At 38.9% G+C, this 17,989-nt stretch overlaps 1 protein-coding gene across 2 annotated transcripts in view; it reads left to right on the top strand.

Annotated features, from left to right (window-relative positions):
• Nucleotides 1-17,989, top strand: part of helz (helicase with zinc finger) — a 46,849-nt gene that overhangs the window by 16,425 nt on the left and 12,435 nt on the right. For both annotated transcript variants that reach the window (XM_028417461.1, XM_028417452.1), the window contains exons 17-22: nucleotides 2,249-2,350; nucleotides 3,566-3,744; nucleotides 13,048-13,166; nucleotides 14,100-14,245; nucleotides 14,491-14,638; nucleotides 17,089-17,272. In XM_028417461.1, coding sequence (XP_028273262.1) covers nucleotides 2,249-2,350; nucleotides 3,566-3,744; nucleotides 13,048-13,166; nucleotides 14,100-14,245; nucleotides 14,491-14,638; nucleotides 17,089-17,272 — 878 coding nt within the window. The remainder of the gene's footprint in view (nucleotides 1-2,248; nucleotides 2,351-3,565; nucleotides 3,745-13,047; nucleotides 13,167-14,099; nucleotides 14,246-14,490; nucleotides 14,639-17,088; nucleotides 17,273-17,989) is intronic.

Genomic DNA, 17,989 nt, shown 5'->3' with positions numbered 1-17,989 from the left:
AAGTTCAATGTTCAATGTTGTCATCATGATTATCTTAATTTATTTTGCCAGTTCTGTAATATGCTTAATGCAGTGTACTGTTAATGAATGATTTCTCTTAAAAGATTAAATGTTTGCACTTATAGCAGGCAGCACCTTTTTTGTTTCAGCACTTGAAAGGTGTTGAGTTTCCAAATGGAACAACTCTTGACAAGTTAATGGGTGTGAGCATAAGTGCTGGCTTAGCCTGTACTTGCAAAGTTCATTTATGACTGCAAATCCACAAAACTGTCAAATGGAACATAGTTATTAGGCATGCTGTGCCACATATGCCAATAAAACATTACTCATGACCTCACCAATTTACACTTATTTATTAGGTTCATGAGGATTATCTAACTAAAGTCCCTCACACTGGACAAATTAATCACAGCAACAGTCAAAAATGTATCAAGTGGTGAAAAGGTCAGGCAAAGGATATCTTAGTGGAAGCAGCAGTTGTGGGTTGTACAGTGGCCTCAGTTTTAGCTCCAGGGCAGTAGCTCCAGCTTTGGGTTTGACATTTAAAGTTAAGAAAGCAGCACTGTAAAGTGTCAAGCTGTGGTGTGTGTGTGGTAGCATCGTTTTGTGTTCTGTGGTTGTTGATTCTCCTCATGTGCATGTGCCGTCACTCGAAGGCACCGTCTGCTGTTCGTTTGGATGAATTTGTGTCATTTGTGGTTGATGCACATGGTTAGTTTGATTACAGTGCTTTTTCCTGGCTGGAATAGAAGTTCATGCAAACAATAATGTGATCAATCAAGTTATGTCACTTCAGTGACCCACACAGTGTTGTATAAGAATAAAACATTGTAAGATTTTCTTCCATTGCCATTTATCATCATTAGTAAGCTCCCCCCGCTGTGTGCGGCTACCCACAGGAAACTTAGCAATTTCTTGTGTTGGAAGAAAAGCGATGTAGCACAGGCACATAAATGTTTTGCTGGTCTTTATGAAAAATGAATGCAATATCTTGGACACTGTCCCCTAACGGAAGCTAACATTTTGTTTTTTAATAAGGTTGAGCAGGGTGTGTATGTAATGTTAACGAAAATCGGCCTTTGAAAAATGTGTAGCAATGTAATATTCATCAGTCATTTCACTTTAAATACATTTGATATTCTATGCTTAAGATGAATTATAGATATTTTAAAAGCCAAGACAAGACAAAGTGACCCCTCTGGACCAGTGCTATTGGCTCATGCTGGCAAAATGGTGAATAAGACATAATATATAGACACACTATGGTTAGGTAGGTGTCTTATGTGCAGTGCTACAATCTTTATTTGCAAGTCTGTCAGGGAATTACAATTTAAGTTTCATCAATATGTAAATTTTTTAAACTTGTGAACCCTGTAGAATTTCTGCATAAATGTAACCCAAAACTTCAGCCAATATTTATACCAGAAGCCCTGAAAGTGACAAAAGAACACCTACAACCAAAACAGAAATATTTTACTTTGATAATACCACCACCATGTTTATTAACAGATGAGATAGGTTCATATACTGGAATGCAGCCTAGTTCTTTTAGCCATAATACAAATGAATTTGCAATGAATCTTATGTAATCTATGATTACAGAGTGACCCTGTAAGCATTTGATTTGCACTTAAAAGTGAGAATTGGTGTGTTGCGGTACACACACATTTTGTGCAACACTTGTGAAAGCATTGCGACAAAAGTAAAAGAAAATAAGTTTAGACTTGAGAAAAAGGATTGTTAATACCTACAAAGCAGGAAACAGATATACAATTTTATCAAAGTGCTCCCAAGTTTCAAGAACTCACGTGAGAGGTATTATCAAGAAGTTCAAAGAGAGTCAAACAGTGCAGAACAAAACTGGCAGAGGCATGAAGCAAAATATTTCAAAGGCTCTGGAAAGAAAACTAATGAGAGATGTTTCTACAGACCCCAAAAACAACTGCCAAGAGGGTAATGAGTGATTATATGGATTGGCTGTACAATGTTAGCTTTGCTGTCCGTCTATCATGGTAGTTGCTGTTAGACTTGAAAGTGCCCACTGCATAGCATTGGTATTGGAATATAAATGTTCTTTCTTACAGTTGACATTCACGGTTTTATTGTAGATATCAGAATTCCTACATGAATTCTGAAAATGCAAATAATAAAGGAACCTAGGAAAAGTAGTTTTAAGGATCATCTTTCCTCATTGCAGTAACTGTGCTTGATGGTTCATACCTGCCTTTGTTTTTCTTTGACTCAACAGGGTCCTGATCTGCACCCACTCCAACAGTGCAGCTGACCTTTACATTAAGGACTACCTTCATCCTTATGTTGAAGCAGGCAATCCGCATGCCAGACCTCTCAGGTATAGAAACACACTTACCAAAGTCACACATGTTTCCCTGTGCATATTCACTGTGCTGAGTGTATTTGCATGTACCGTGCATGACAGTTAAAATATGCAACAGTCCCTCAAAGGAAACATGACATACCGAGTTTTATTTTAAGGCATTTGAAATGTGTTTGCATTTGTGGGTTAGTGGTGCTGGAATATCTGTAGACTAAAGTTAATAGTCTGTGTGAAGCCTGTCAGGTTCATGTTGTGGGTACAATGTCACTATGGACCCACAAAGAACTGTATTACAACATTATCAGTTAAGTAATCTAGTTCCCCAGCTTTTTTCAGTTAATAATTTTATAGAATGAATCAATGAAAGCCTTGGATAACACTGATTTATAGTTTATTTCAGTATTGGGCACATAAAAGTATTTAAAATGGAAAAACTTATGCTTAGTCACTTAAATTACTTCATATTTCACATTTACTTGAAATTTACACAGGCCATCCTAGCCACGTAGGATCTGTGTGACACATGTGTTTATATCAACTGGATTATCATTATTGAAAAGCCTGCAGTCTGAACAATACTCCTAGAGATTGTCAAGGAGATAGGCGGTTGTTACCCCACAGAGGTGACAAGCAGACAGTTTTATCACTGTGGGGCTTTGATCTGAAAAACTCTCCTGCTCATGGAACTGCACCTTGAGGCAACAAACTCACACACACTGATTCTGAGAACTCCTCCACACTGCATCAGTGAATTCTAATCACATTTCAGCAACCCCAGAGGTCACCAAGGACAGGGAACCAATGTCTGCCTTGACCAGGCCAGGCCTAATGTGACAGCTGTTTGTGTGTGTCTTCACACACGAGCCCAGGGAACATATGGGCAATCAAATGACCTGTTTCACATGAGTGGCCAGTCTGATTTCAACAAGTTCCAGTATGAATTCCTCTATAATCACTGTAGCATACCTCTCTCAGGTCCACTTGCCTATCTTAACTTGCTAGATTTTCTTTGTTGATGTTCACTACATACCTGAGGTGTACACATAACTTAATGCACAGCCAGATCTGTACATTGCCATATTCTGTAGTAGTAGTCCATTTCAAACCTGGGACAATGGGCATAAAACTGAATCAAATGTAAGCTGCACTGTTTATAAACAATGTAGATTATATAGCCGTTGTCCTTCTTGTCTTTTCTTTTAACCTTTATTTTTAATTTGCTCATTCCAGGGTATACTTCAGGAACCGTTGGGTGAAGACAGTCCACCCAGTGGTCCAGCAGTACTGTCTCATCTCCACCACACAGCTCACTTTCCAGATGCCCACAAGGGATGACATCCTCAGGCACCGTGTGGTTGTGGTCACCCTCAGCACCTCCCAGTACCTCTGCCAGCTTGACTTGGAGCCTGGTAAGGCGTGTGAACGTTAGCTTACCATCGAAGGTTCCTCTCCTTACTCAGCACTCATGTGACCTTTTGTTTGTCTCTGTGTTTCACATGATCATGATCACACAAAGCTACTGAGTGTCCTCCTGCTATCACTTCCTCATATGCGTCATGACCCATATTTCCCAAACAGTCATCCTTCTTATCACACAGCAGCATATCTTGTGCTTCCACACAGACACTGTTTCCCAGGATGAGCAAACATGAGTCTACACAACATACTACACTAATAAACAAGTATTTTGAGTGAATTTAACAGTCGGCTACTTTAATTGTTCAAATATATCTCAATTACTTCATACGGGGCTGTGTAAATAATAGAACAAAGAGTCACTGTATAAAGGAAAGAATATAGACAAAGAAAGAAATAATCATAAAAGAAAATGACAAAAATAATAGAACAAAAAAGTAGATATTTATTTTTTTATAAGCTTACATCTACATGCAAATGTAGTTAGGTGTTTTTGTCCCTTGTTCTTTGGTCATTTCTAGTGGCTTTGACCACAAGCGTCGGTAGGGGCCGACCACTTAGAGGGGGATGAACCTCACTGAAGTTGTGTAAAAGACATGGAAAACAAACCAATTTGTCAGTGCAGCCTAATAACCAACACTAATGTGTCAGCAGAGGGGGCTTTGTCTGTTGCTTAGGAACACCATCTGCCTCTTTCTAATGTACCTTACATCATTAGCCCCCTCCCCACGTTTTATCTATCCTGCTCTCCTGGTGTTTCATGGTGATGAAAATCGCCAGGAAACAAGGCTTTTGGGAGCCAGAAAGAATAAGACGCCTTGCTGCAATCTTCTCTACGTAAGTAGCGATAACAAATCTCCCGCCCCAAACAAAAAAAAGGTCCCCAAAAAAGATGACTTTTTTCATTGGGATTTGGAATGTTGGAACTGTAAGGCAAGGCAAGCTTTATTTATATAGCACCATTCATACACAAGGCAATTCAGAGTGCTTTACATAAGATGAAATCACAGAATAAAAACATATTAAAACATTAAATTAAGAAGGAAATTAAAATCATAAAAAAATAAAATCATAAAATCATAAAAACATCAAATAAAATCAGGATGATTAAATGAGAAGAGTGCAGTCAAGAAATCAGGAGAACGCTGCAGTAAACAAATGAGTTTTCAGGCCTGACTTAAATGAAGTGACTGTCTGAGCAGACCTCAGGTGTTCAGGAAGGCTGTTCCACAGGTGAGGGGCAGAGTAACTGAATCCTGCTTCACTCTGTCTGGTTCTGACCCTGGGTACACACAGTAGGCCTGTCCCTGATGATCTCAGGCGTCTGGATGGTTCATAGGGAACCAATAAGTCCAGGATGTATTTTGGTCCAAGACCATTCAGTGCTTTGTAGACCAGGAGTAAAGTTTTGAAATGTATCCTTTGACTCACAGGAAGCCAGTGCAGTGATTTGAGGACCGGTGTGATGTGGTCCATTTTCCTGGTGTTACTCAGAACTCTAGCAGCAGCATTTTGGACCAGCTGCAGCTGCCTGACTGATTTTTTGCTAAGACCTGTGAGGACGCCGTTACAATAATCTAGTCTACTGAGAATAAATGCATGAATAAGTTTTTCTGTGTCTTGTTTGGACAGAAAGCCCTTGATCCTAGCAATGTTTTTCAGGTGGTAATAGGCAGACTTAGTAATGGCTTTTACATGGGTGTTAAAATTCAGGTCTGAGTCGAGTATTACACCAAGATTTCTGGCTTGGTTTGTGACCTTCAGTGACATGGAGTCAAGGTAAGCACTGATCTTAGCTCTTTCATTTTTGGGGCCAAAAACAATCATCTCTGTTTTGTCAGCATTGAGCTGGAGAAAGTTCTGGCTCATCCACTCATTGATTTGTTGAGTACACTTACTTAGTGAGTGTAAGGGACTGTAGTCATGTGATGACACTGATATATAAAGCTGTGTGTCATCTGCATAGGTGTGGTAGGAGATGTTGTGCTGTTCTATGATCTGAGCTAGGGGCAGCATGTAGATGTTGAACAGAAGTGGTCCAAGAATGGACCCTTGAGAAACCCCGCATGTGATTTTAGTTCGGTCAGACTCATAGTTACCAATTGACACAAAGTAGTCCCTATCATGTAAGTAAGATTTGAACCAGTTTAACACAGTGCCAGTAAACCCCACCCACTGCTCCAGCCTGTCGAGCAGTATGTTGTGATCAACTGTATCAAATGCAGCGCTAAGGTCCAGCAGCACTAAGACAGAGACTTTGGATGCATCATTATTCTGATGTATGTCATTTAAGACCTTAATAAGTGCAGTCTCAGTGCTGTGGTGTGCTCGAAATCCAGACTGAAATTCATTAAAAAGATTGTTTTGCACCAAAAATGCATGAATTTGTTGAAAAACAGCCTTTTCAATGACCTTTCCCAGAAAAGGAAGGTTAGATATTGGCCTGTAGTTATTTATTGCTGAAGCATCCAGATTTGATTTTTTGAGCAGAGGTTTGATTACTGCACTTTTCAGGGCCTGGGGAAACTGCCCTGACTGAAGAGAGCTGTTAACTATCTGCAACACATCTGACGATATGCAGTTAAAAACGTTTTTAAGAAAATGTGTAGGCAGATTGTCAAGTGAGCATGTTGTGGGTTTTAAGTGTTTAACAGTTTCTGTCAGTGCTGTATTATCTAGAAGGTTAAAATGTGCCAGCTTAACTGGTGAATGAGAAGGCACAAGTGACATTATGGTTTTGCCAGAGCTAGAGCTACAGACTGTTTGTCTTATTTTTAACACTTTATCTGTGAAAAAAGATGCAAAGTCATTGCATGACTTTTTAGACAGCAGTTCAGGTGGGACTGATACTCCTGGGTTTGTCAGTCTGTCTATAACAGAGAACAATGTGCGAGCATTGTTGCTGTTCCTATCGATGATCTCTGAAAAATAGGATTGTCTTGCATTTTTCAGTTCCTGGTTGTAGTTATGTAGGCTCTCTTTGTAAATGTTATAATGAACCTGGAGTTTAGTTTTTCTCCATCTGCGCTCTGCCTGTCTGCAGACTCTTTTTTGAGCTTTAACCAGTGTGGCATTTCTCCAAGGTGACTTTTTCCTTCCTGACAGAACTTTGGTTCTGATTGGGGCAATTGAATCAATAACAGTCATAACTTTGGAACTGAAACTGTATACAAGGTCGTCAACAGGAGCTGTGGGCAGGGTTGGTGATGGTACAAAAGCCTGTGTGAACAGTGCACAGGTGTTATCATTAATGTGACGCTTTCTGATCACCTTTCCTTCTACCTTGTTGGGATTAGCAGGGTTGGTCGTTTTAAACGCAACACAGTAATGATCAGAAAGAGCAACATCGGTCACCACAACCTCAGAGATGTTCAGACCTTTGGAAATAACTAGATCCAGAATATGTCCCTTGTTATGTGTTGAGTCTGTTACATGCTGTGAAAGCCCAAAGCTATCTAGGATGTTAAAGAGTTCTTTGGCACTTCCATCATTAGGATTATCAACATGAATGTTAAAGTCACCCACTAAGACAACACAATCAAAGTCAATGCACATAATAGACAATAGTTTGGAAAACTCATCAAAGAACTTTGCATTGTATTTCGGGGTTTTGTAAATAACTGCAAAGGTTGCTTGACAGGAGGATTTTAGCTGAAGAGCAACATATTCAAAAGAGTCAAACTTTCCATAGGATACCTTTTTGCACTGGAGGCAGTCATTAAACAAAATGGCGACTCCTCCTCCTTTCTTGTGCAATCTTGCTTCACTCATGAAACCAGGACGGAGGGGAGATACTGCATCTTGGGGGCCTTGAGGGAGGTGTCTGGGGGGATGCTGGTGGATGTTTCAGTGTTGAGGATAGGACCCTTGATCTGGCTAGATTGGGGGTGAGGGGGACCATTTTGATCCCAGACTTCACCAAACTCTCCATGTGACTTGGAAACCCAAGAGGTGAAGCAGGGGGGGAGATGGATATCGAGGAGTTGGAAGAGGATGTAGCTGACGGGGTGCAAGGCTGTAGTGGAGGAGGTGAGGTGGGGAGATCTGGTGAAGCGGTCCTGCTGTTGTCCCCCTGCAGCTGGTGTTCGCTTTGCAGTGGAGCCTTAGGCTGGGCCCAGGGGGGGTCGGAGGCGTTTCGGTGTCTCACAGAGTGGAGAAGATTATCGGTTAGCCGCCTCAGTCCACGTCCATTCAGATGAGGGCCTCTTCCTTTGAACAGGTCATCACGTTCCCAGAACAGGTTGAAGTTATCGATGAAGGTCACTGCATGTGTCTCACAGGTCTTAGACAGCCAAGTATTCAGTGCAAGCAGGCGACTGAATTTATTTATCCTTCTATCAATGTTTGGGAGCGGCCCGCTGATAAATGATTGGACTTCCAGTTTGTTGAGTATCTCTAAAAGTTTAGAGAAATCTTTTTTCAGCAGTTCTGATTCGCCCCTGTTGGTGTCAACTGCACCCACATGCAGAATGATCTGTTTGACTCCTGGGTGGTTTGACATAACCTGAGGGAGAAGTCCTGTTATATCAGTGACCGTGGCACTCGGATAGCTGCATGTGAGCATTCTTTCATTCTTGACGTCACTGATAGCGCCGTCTCCAAGCAGCAAGATATCTTTGTCCTTCACTTCTGACACAGATTCTCTGCCTCTGTGTGCCCGATGTTTTGTCTTCGTCTCCCTCTCTGTTTTATTCTTTATGTCCCATTTCTTATTGACTGCATTGTATACTGGCTCGTTTACAGCCAACTCAGACAATGGTTGATATTTGTTTCTGAGCTGTATGCCTGGTGATGCAGCGTATGTCCCACTGATATTATCATTCATTTTTCTCATTCTGTGTCTTTTTGGTTTGGCGCCAAGTGTATGCCAGGTGGCATCAGTCTGTTTAGGACCAGCTTTCATAAGTTTTGGAAAGGACACAGTGTCGTCCAGGTTTAGCATATCAGCAGCAGAATCATAATTAACACTGCATTTTGTTGATGCAGATTTAGTCTTCTTACCACCGGGTGTGATCGGGAGAGTCTCATGGAGTCCTTTTTCCATTTCCAGGGCAAAAATCTTTGCTTTAAGCTCGGTGATTTCCTGAAGATAATTCCAGCAGTTTTGGCAGCGTAAGCTTGTTGTGGTGTCTGCTCCAGACATTTCTTCACTGGGCTGATGAGTAGACAAAGTGAGCTGCAGCAGGTCCGTTGATTTGTTTAAAAAGTTAAAATCCAAACATCCAGTGATACAAAACGTATCATGGGTATAAGATTGAACTGTAAAATCTTTGTGGGTAAAAAGAGTGAAAGATAAAAAGGTAAAAAGTAAAGTAAAGGCAGGCAAGAGCAGGAGCAAGCAGAAAAGCATCTGCACTCTTCAGAAGCAAGGAACCAATCTGTACACAATTGACCGATCTTATTATTGTGTTGTGCACATATAACAAGCCCTTCCCTAACAAGACAATACAAGACAGAGAAAATGTCAGAAAACATGTACTACTCCAGTGTTAATTTTGGCAGCAATTTCTAATTTAGTTTTTATTTTAGTCTTGTGACTAAAATGTCATTTTATTTTAGTCACATATTAGTCATCAACATTTTTTAAGTTTTAGTCTAGTTTTAGTCGACTAAATATCAAAGAATTTTAGTCGACTAAATCTGCCGTGGATTTAGTCGACTAAAATTCTATGATATATATTTTTGATGAAATATGAATGAAATAATTAAGGTTTGAAGTGCAATAAAAACAGGCACAGCTTTAACTTGTGTAATTTGAAACAAACACCTCTTTATTTAATTGCTATGACCTAAGAACCAGTGAACAGTGAGCTGCTCTCCCTGAATACACTGTTCAGTCATGACTTTCTTCATGAATACTCCATAACTACAGCAAAATACTTCAGTGACAACTTAGAAACAGTGCGCATGCTGTAAAACCATCAGCGGTGTCTTAATTTATAGATTTTGTCACGTGTATCTTTGAGCGGAAGTTAAGATGACTCGTCTGCAAACGTCGCTTCACGTTTGTTGTGTTTTTACCGCTGATAGTCGCTCCACACGGTTTGAACCGTCCTGTTTGTCTTGACATCAAACGTGTCCGTGTGTCTGTTCTTCTCCTGTTTTGTGTTGCCATGCATGAGTACGCCTTCTTCCAGCATCGCGGGGTAACGTCCTTACACAGAGAGATCACTTCTGATTGGCTCTCTGCCGCCGTCTCCTGATTCGTCCCTCCCTTCCACAAACAAAATTTGCTCTGATTGGATCTCGTCTCAATCAATAATTTCGTCTCGTTTTTATTCGTTGACGAAAGTGTCAATACATTTCGTGTTCATTTTTGGCACCGTGCGTTAGTTTTTATTTAGTTATCGTCTCATTTTTATCAGCAAAAAAAGGTCGTTAACGAAAACTATGACAAAAATGATTCGTCAACAAAATTAACACTGTACTACTCCAGTGCTGATTTTTGTGCCTAGCATTTTAAAATACATTTCTGGATTTCCATCATAATAGTGAAGATTTCAAAATGTTTTGAAGTGTACAATTTAAATATGGTCGCAATATACATATGTATTAATAAGTGTGTTAAATTTAATAATTGAACATATTTATGACTTGTTCACAGCATGCACAATTCTCTCCCAGCTGCAAATGTCACAATTTTAATTCAACTGTCAATATTTATATTTAGGTGCCAGTGTTAGAGTTGCTGAGCAACTCCAAACTCAAATTCATCAAAATTTTAGCTTTTTTGACAAATTTAGGTTTCCTCTGGTGACATGTCGTCTCGCTCTGTATGTGTGACAGCCCTATTGCCATCTGCTGTTCAAGATCAAATGCATTCCTCTAATTGGGCAGCCACAGGACAGGAATAGCAATTTCTGCAATGGATACCACATTTAATTATTGTTCCATTACTACATGGAAATTCGATTTGGTAAATACACTTCTGAAAAAAAAAACAGAACAGATAATATTTTTCCTTTTTGTGCCCTTGTTTAGGTTCATATTGACCTCATAGAGGCTATTTGATTGTACAGTCTGTGCTGATAAATGTTCAAGACTATGACTCATATTGCTGTCAATAAGAAACTATGGTCATCTGAAATTAAGTTGGTTTATAAATGGATTCTATCTGATTGACTGGAACCAAAAGAACAGTGTTGCACATTGTGTTCCTGTTCAGAACAGAGTTAGGGGATCATTTATGTGGGATTTTAAATTTGACAAACCTTCCCAACCCCTTTTTTGCAAAGCTTGTTTTAAGGGTTACAATTACACGCATAAACCCTTTCACACTTACAGACTTACCACATCACTTTCAACATGTAGAAAAAGGCTTTAAACAGACAGTGTGAAGGGCTGTGTGTGAGTGTAAGGAGCTGGCATTTATTATTAAAAAGAGTAATCTCTCTAAATCACTTCTGCAGCAGTGGTGCTGGCCTCTGTTATCTTTCACCTCTGTTTATTACATCTCTTCTCTTTTACCACTGTTTTGTCCAAATTCAAACACCATTATTAGTTCAGTGATAAAAGGCAGCCTCAAAATGTAATTTGGACCTCTGGTTTAAAGATATGTTTCCCAATGCAGGTAGCCATGTCCCAGGTGAACATTAAGCATCGTGTTCCTTTGTGTCTTCTTCTCTTTCCACTTGGCGCTCATAAAGACCATCTTTTCTTCCCTCTCGCCTCCCAACTAATCTATACTTCCCTGCCTGGGGAAATATTCTCATTTGTAATGACCCATGTACATCATTTGTGAGCGTTATTAGGCTGTTATGTGTTCATGTGGATTGAAGTAAAAGAGCATCTTGGCGGAATGCAATAGGGCTTCTGTTGACTACAGTTTATACTGAAGGTCACCAAAGGTAGACTTAAGGAATAGCTCGTCTACATGTAAACTTTGGTTGTATTTTTCTGCAAAGGGGTAAAGAACTTATTCCCACAAAAATTTGCTCCTGTAGGCTGTACCACAAAGACATTGCACCTTAGCTGTTAATTAAGAGTGTCAAATGAATGAAATTAAGTAGATATTCTAAAGTCTTTCTTTACTGCTGACTTAGATTAGTGTTATTTAATATTATTCTGGAACACAATCACATTTAAAAGGTACAGATTTTTTTGAAGTTGTATTTTACATGTGGTAATTTTTCCAGACCTTTTATGAATGCTTTTAACATTTTTCACGTAATAAGCCATAATAGAAAACACCATGTATGCATGTTCTACCAATATGTATCTCTAAAACATACACAGCACATGAAACACAGGGCAATATAACAGTGTGTAGCAGTGAAGTACTCACATGGTCAAAGAAAAACACTGGTTTGAGGCTTAATATGTTTTGCAGGCATTTGTTTAAAGGCAAATACTGAAGAGTGAGTGTTGCCTCAAACTGCTCTACCTCGCTTCTTTTCAGCCCATATTTTTATTGTTTGTTTGCTTTTTGACAGTCACTGAGTTTATTTTGTTGTTGTTTTTCTCCAGCTGTCACATTTCATGTCTGCATATACTTTCCCGTGGAAATGGTTTAGCTTTAAAGGCTGTTTGCTAGTTGTTATTCAGCCTCTCTCTTCCCCACTCCCTGCCCCAGCACTCATTTGCCATGCTGTTTTATCCCCTCCTCTCATACTGCCAAGCATGGTTTGAGCTTTTTAAATCAGGGTTAGGCCACTGTTCAATCCTTTTTAAAATTTCCACAAACCTTGCTTTTTGGTTTGGCAGACTGGTTAAAAGGAAAGGACAATATTTCATGGTGTATGTCCATATACATATATATATATATATATATATATATATATATATATATATATATATATATATATATATATATATATATATATATATATATATATATATATATATATATATATATATATATATTCTGTTTAGTATATATGAAGACTGAATATCACTGGTTACAGGTGACATGTTTTTTCTTTTTAGTTATTCCTAATTCTATATTAATTGCCACAACAAGTTTTTACAGCTGTGAAGGCTTTGTTTATACAAATTTAATCCTCAGAACCCTGTTATTCACCTTTTTAAGTAAATGTAAGCTTATTTTTCATTCTAATAGTGGAAACATCATAATCATAGTTAGAAAGAGATAATGCGAACATGTCTTTAGTGTACATCTGCAACTAGCAATTTACACTATTTTGCATATTATTATCCATATACCGGTTCTATATATACTGAATTTTTTTGTTACACTATAAGGGCTGCTTAAGAGGTTATATATGAACACAGTATTTATAGCATACAGCTTATTAATGGTATGTCAGTTGATGTTAGTTTCTTGTCTATTTTTGCAGGGTTGTTCAGTCATGTCCTATTGGATGAGGCAGCCCAAGCAATGGAGTGTGAAACCATCATGCCTTTTGCTCTAGCTAGCAAGACCACCCGCATCGTGCTAGCTGGAGACCATATGCAGGTAAGCAAAGTGTTAACGGGGCACATTTGAAAGTTGATGCTGCATTTTCTTTAGATGGTCAAAAAACTTTTAAAATACTTAAAAAACACACATTCTTAGAGAGTGCAACACTAAGGGAGAAAGGGAAAATAAATTTAAGTCAATAGTAATAATGATTATTGCTGTTTATCAAACTCCACTTCTCCCTGTTGTAAATACAAAGAAACAGACAGCAGCCATGGTAAAGCTGTTTTAGACACCACTTCACTCAGAGATAACACAAATATAATTTTGTGTCAGTCAAGCTTTCCGAGTCAACACAAGGATTTAAAAACCTAATTTTCTTGTCTTGTGTCTTTTAAAAATTGCACAGGATTACCAGTAGAAAGTGGATGAAGGAGGAAAAAGTGTGCCATGCAATTGTTCCTTTAATTACTTCTCTCTGTACCAATTTTTGGCACAACGAATAACAGAACAGAAACACAACGTCCACCTGTGTGCCCCTCTTGTTTCTTTCTACTTCACTGTCTTGTTGTTTTCCCTGAATAAAAGCTTAGTCACTTTGTGGGATTTTGCCCTTTTTTATTTTTTTTTTACTAAAACAAATCTTTATTCAGCATTGTAAGAGGCAGTTGAATAATCAATGAAGGCCAAGGCCTCTATTGATTGTTTTCTATCTTATTGACTGTGTGGGGCCTCATTAAAGCAAATTGACTAAGGATCTGTCTTGGTCAGAAGAGAAAATGTAAGTAAGTCTTTGTGTTTGTGAGGTAATACTGATACTACTATATATACTAAGAGACCTGAGTGTGTGGTTGTCATGAGAAACACTCACTCAGCTTTGCTTGTCATACAATGACCAGAAAGGAAAGGAATTATGTGTGGTAAAAGACCTGTGACATGCTTCAAGACTAAATATTCTCTTCCCCCTCTTTTCTTTGCTTTGATTTGCAGCTCAGTCCATTTGTGTACAGCGAGTTTGCACGGGAGCGTAACCTGCACGTGTCACTGCTGGACCGACTGTATGAACATTACCCCTCTGAATTCCCTTGTCGCATCCTCCTGTGTGAGAACTACCGCTCCCATGAAGCTATCATCAAGTAGGTGTGAGCCCTCTGTGCTGTGCCTTGTATGGGGGGGTTGGACTAGTTCCAAATGTCCACCTAGGAATGCACAATCCCTCAAGGGAAACATTGATGTTGTTGTACTACTAGAAAAAACTACAATACTTGACTGGTTCTTGTGTGACTCTTTGGTTGCTGGTTAATTAAAGAACATGGGGGCATAGTCTGTACTCATAATTCCCTCTTTTTCCCCTTCCTTTTTCTTCCCCCTTTTCCTAAAGCTACACATCAGAATTATTTTATGATGGCAAACTGATGGCAAGTGGGAAGCAGCCTTCCCATAAGGACTTCTATCCTCTGACGTTCTTCACTGCCAGAGGAGAAGATGTGCAGGAGAAGAATAGCACTGCTTACTACAATAACGCTGAGGTATGTGTTTTGGCAGGCCTGTTTTATTTGTCTCACTTACTGCTGACAAACAGATGGAGTTCTATTTAATCAATCTACGTCTACACAGATGTCGTGACTTCATTTGTTCTTGTGTCATATGGCCATAAATGCAATTGGAAGTATTTTCTGTTTCTCTGCAGTTAAGTTGTGTAAATACATAAATTGCGTATTGAGCACTTCCAAAATGTGGATCACTTGCTTCTCAGTGGTGTCCCTGAAGGCCTTCTGTGTGGACTCAGGCAGACACCACAGCTGCTGCCTTCTGTTTAGAAATGGTTTTAGAAGAAAACTGCAAATTTACTCAAAGAAAGTAGAGGTTGTTTTTTTTTATTAACTCTCATAATAGTGGTTATACAACGGGCATTGTCCTGCTGTGCCGTACCTGATTATTCTTGCTTTTAAATTTTGGCTTGAGGTTATTACAGCAATATTGTTATAAGATCTATCAAATTGCAGTCATATTCTCTCTTTGCTTCAAATTAGGTGTTCAATTTTAAAATAAGAAAAATAAAAAAAAGAAAATAAAGTGTGATAAGAAAATGCAGTTGAAAAGGCATGCATTGTGATGCTGCTAGCACTGAATTGCTGTAATCTATCATTTTCCAGTTCAGTGCCATTGGGTAATTGTATTTTTGGAATGTATAAAATTCCCAAAAGTGTTCCATGGCAAATTGCCACTGAGTTTCTGGCTACAAGTTTTAATATTTAGAAAACTCAGCTGTAACACAAAAGCCTCTCCTCTGCTGCTGGCAACAATCAAAGCTTAAAAGTATGATCAATGTGAGGTTAATCAGTGTAAGCTCCCATTAATTGATTTATTAAAATGTAATTAATAGATGGTGAGTTGTGCACCATATCTAACAGCCTCCCATTTTTTCCACACACTTTGAAGTAAAGACTTTTAGTTGTTGTTGTTTTATCTACCTGGCAGGGAGTTGTCTTCTTACAGCCTCGATTTTAGCAGTTCCCAAAGTGAATGCATTTCTACTAGCATAAGTACATCATGTTGCACTATACCTGTCCTTGAGAGAGCCAGTCTCAGCCATCTCAAAAGCATCTGAAAATGCTGACAGTTGCAGCCTCTCTGGATGCTGGTGTTGATGCTGATGCTTTGTTGCACTGATTATTTAGCCGAATTTGGTTTACAGTCCAAACAAAAGCAATGTTTATTTTTTCCTTATTATAATTAGCTGCAACACTCACTGTCTTTTAGTCATAATTGAAGCTGAAACCCATAAACTTAATTAGAGGACTAACCAAGAGATGCATTTGACACCCATGATGCATGAGCCGTTGACAGTTCTAGCTTTGGATTGGTTCCTCTGTGGACTCCCTTGATTACGGTCAATGGCTCTCTGTGGCCTCTGACCCCATGCCACTGTGTTCTAACTAATTAAAGCACGGCTGCTTCTTTATTTTGCCCCCAAACTGTCAACAATGCCAAATGAATTACCTCCTGCCTCTGTGATACAGCTACCACGTCAGTCTGTTATAACATTATCATAATCTCTGGGAATTAAAATGCATGTGTTCATTTGTTTGCAAGGGTCTTTGATGGGCTTAGCTTCAAGTGGGAGACAATGTTTTCATGACAGTTCAAAGTCTGGCTGCTCTGCAGTTGAGCTTTAGGTATTCCAAATAACAATTTGGTATTTAATTTAAACTTAAAATTTAGGCAAAATTAAATACTAGCAAGACTGTGTGACCAAACTCTCATTGAACAAGAAAAAAATTACATTAATGTAATGGGCAGTCAAAAAAAAAAAAAAGGGACCAAATTTGGAACATTTAAAATTCCAAGTTATTCTTGAATATACAATGATGTAGTGCTGGGCAGCTTTTATGTTCTGTTGCATGGATAGACTTTGATGCCTTAGTTTTATACAGAACATAAAATCCTTTGTTCTTCAAATATTATATCCCCCGCTGTTGCCATTTAACCTTGGTGGAAAATATCCCTTGGCTTCCTACAGTTCCTTTTAGGTCAGGGTACTGTGTAGGGATCATGGTGTAAAGAGTAAAGCCACACTTGGTCTTCCTTTTATATTGTGGCTCTTTAAAAACAACAATTACTATCAGTAATATTGTTATTAACCATTTTCACATGTATTCAATGCTTTATACGCAGAAAATACCCTGTATTTTGTTTTGGATTTAAATTCTAAGAAAAGAAGGGAGTCCTGCTGCTGCTCAACCATGGGGGACCTCTAGCATGGTGGTTCTTGTTTTTGTGGATTTCAGGAGGCATTATTCCTGTGGGATATCATTAGGTGGTCCCACTTATGATTTGTGGGTTTTAAAGAAATTATTTGAAAAAAGCCTTTAGTCAAGCTTGGTTAAAAGTAGCTTATAAAGATCTCTGTGTAAATCTGTTTTATTCAAATGGTTCATCTTTTTCAAATGGTTAATATTTTTTTCCATCTCATCAGGTATTTGAGATTGTGGAGCGGGTGGAGGAGTTGCGCAAGAAGTGGCCAGTGGCTTGGGGTAAGCTGGATGAGGGCAGCATCGGGGTGGTGTCACCCTACGCTGATCAGGTGTTCCGTATCCGTGCTGAGCTCCGAAAGAAAAGAATGCCAGAGGTCAGCGTGGAAAGAGTCCTCAACGTCCAAGGTGAGAAAATGTATTACCTAACAACCTTTTAAAGGTGTGTAATAATACAACTGCATCACCAGAAATACACTGAAAGCTAGTGCCATAATAATATTTAAAGTATTTATGGTCAGGCGTTTAAAAAATACATAAATTGCAAACAGTCCAAAAGCTTAGATCCCCAAGTGCCTCATTAATATTTCTCCATGAAGCTTGTCTTGCACATTTCTGTGTGAAATGGTAGTGTGAGTCTGCACTCAAAATGATGCCTAAAATGAGATACATTACCCTGAAGACAAATGAGTGTTTAAATCATCAAGCCTGAGTAGAAGGAGAATCTAAAGCAAGGATTTTTTCCCAGTCTCTCCCCTGCTTCAGTCTCATGCAGCTCCCACTTGTATTGCATCCAGCTGCTTTCTACAGGTCATTAACTCCCTCATTAATCACACATAAAAACACATGGACACATGAAACGCACACACACATAGAGGGAGACTGTACTCAGTGCTTAAAATTTGAAAGTAAAACACAAGACGGATGTTTACATGTTCTGTCATACTTTATGAGTGTTTGTTTCTCTGTTATTTGATGCAGCTCTTGGGACTCTAGAACAGTACTAGAGAAATGTTTTCGTTTCTATTGATAGGAGTAAACATTATATCACGTTGAGAGTTAGTCCCAGCTTATTTTTGTATTTTACCATCTGTGTTTAAATGGTAAATAATAAAATGAGAGTTT

The sequence above is a fragment of the Parambassis ranga genome, chromosome 1 (assembly GCF_900634625.1).
Source record: "Parambassis ranga chromosome 1, fParRan2.1, whole genome shotgun sequence".
In the NCBI taxonomy this organism is placed as follows: Eukaryota; Metazoa; Chordata; class Actinopteri; family Ambassidae; genus Parambassis; species Parambassis ranga.
Note: the sequence above shows the minus strand (reverse complement) of the source record. Positions and strands in the feature narration are given on the sequence as shown.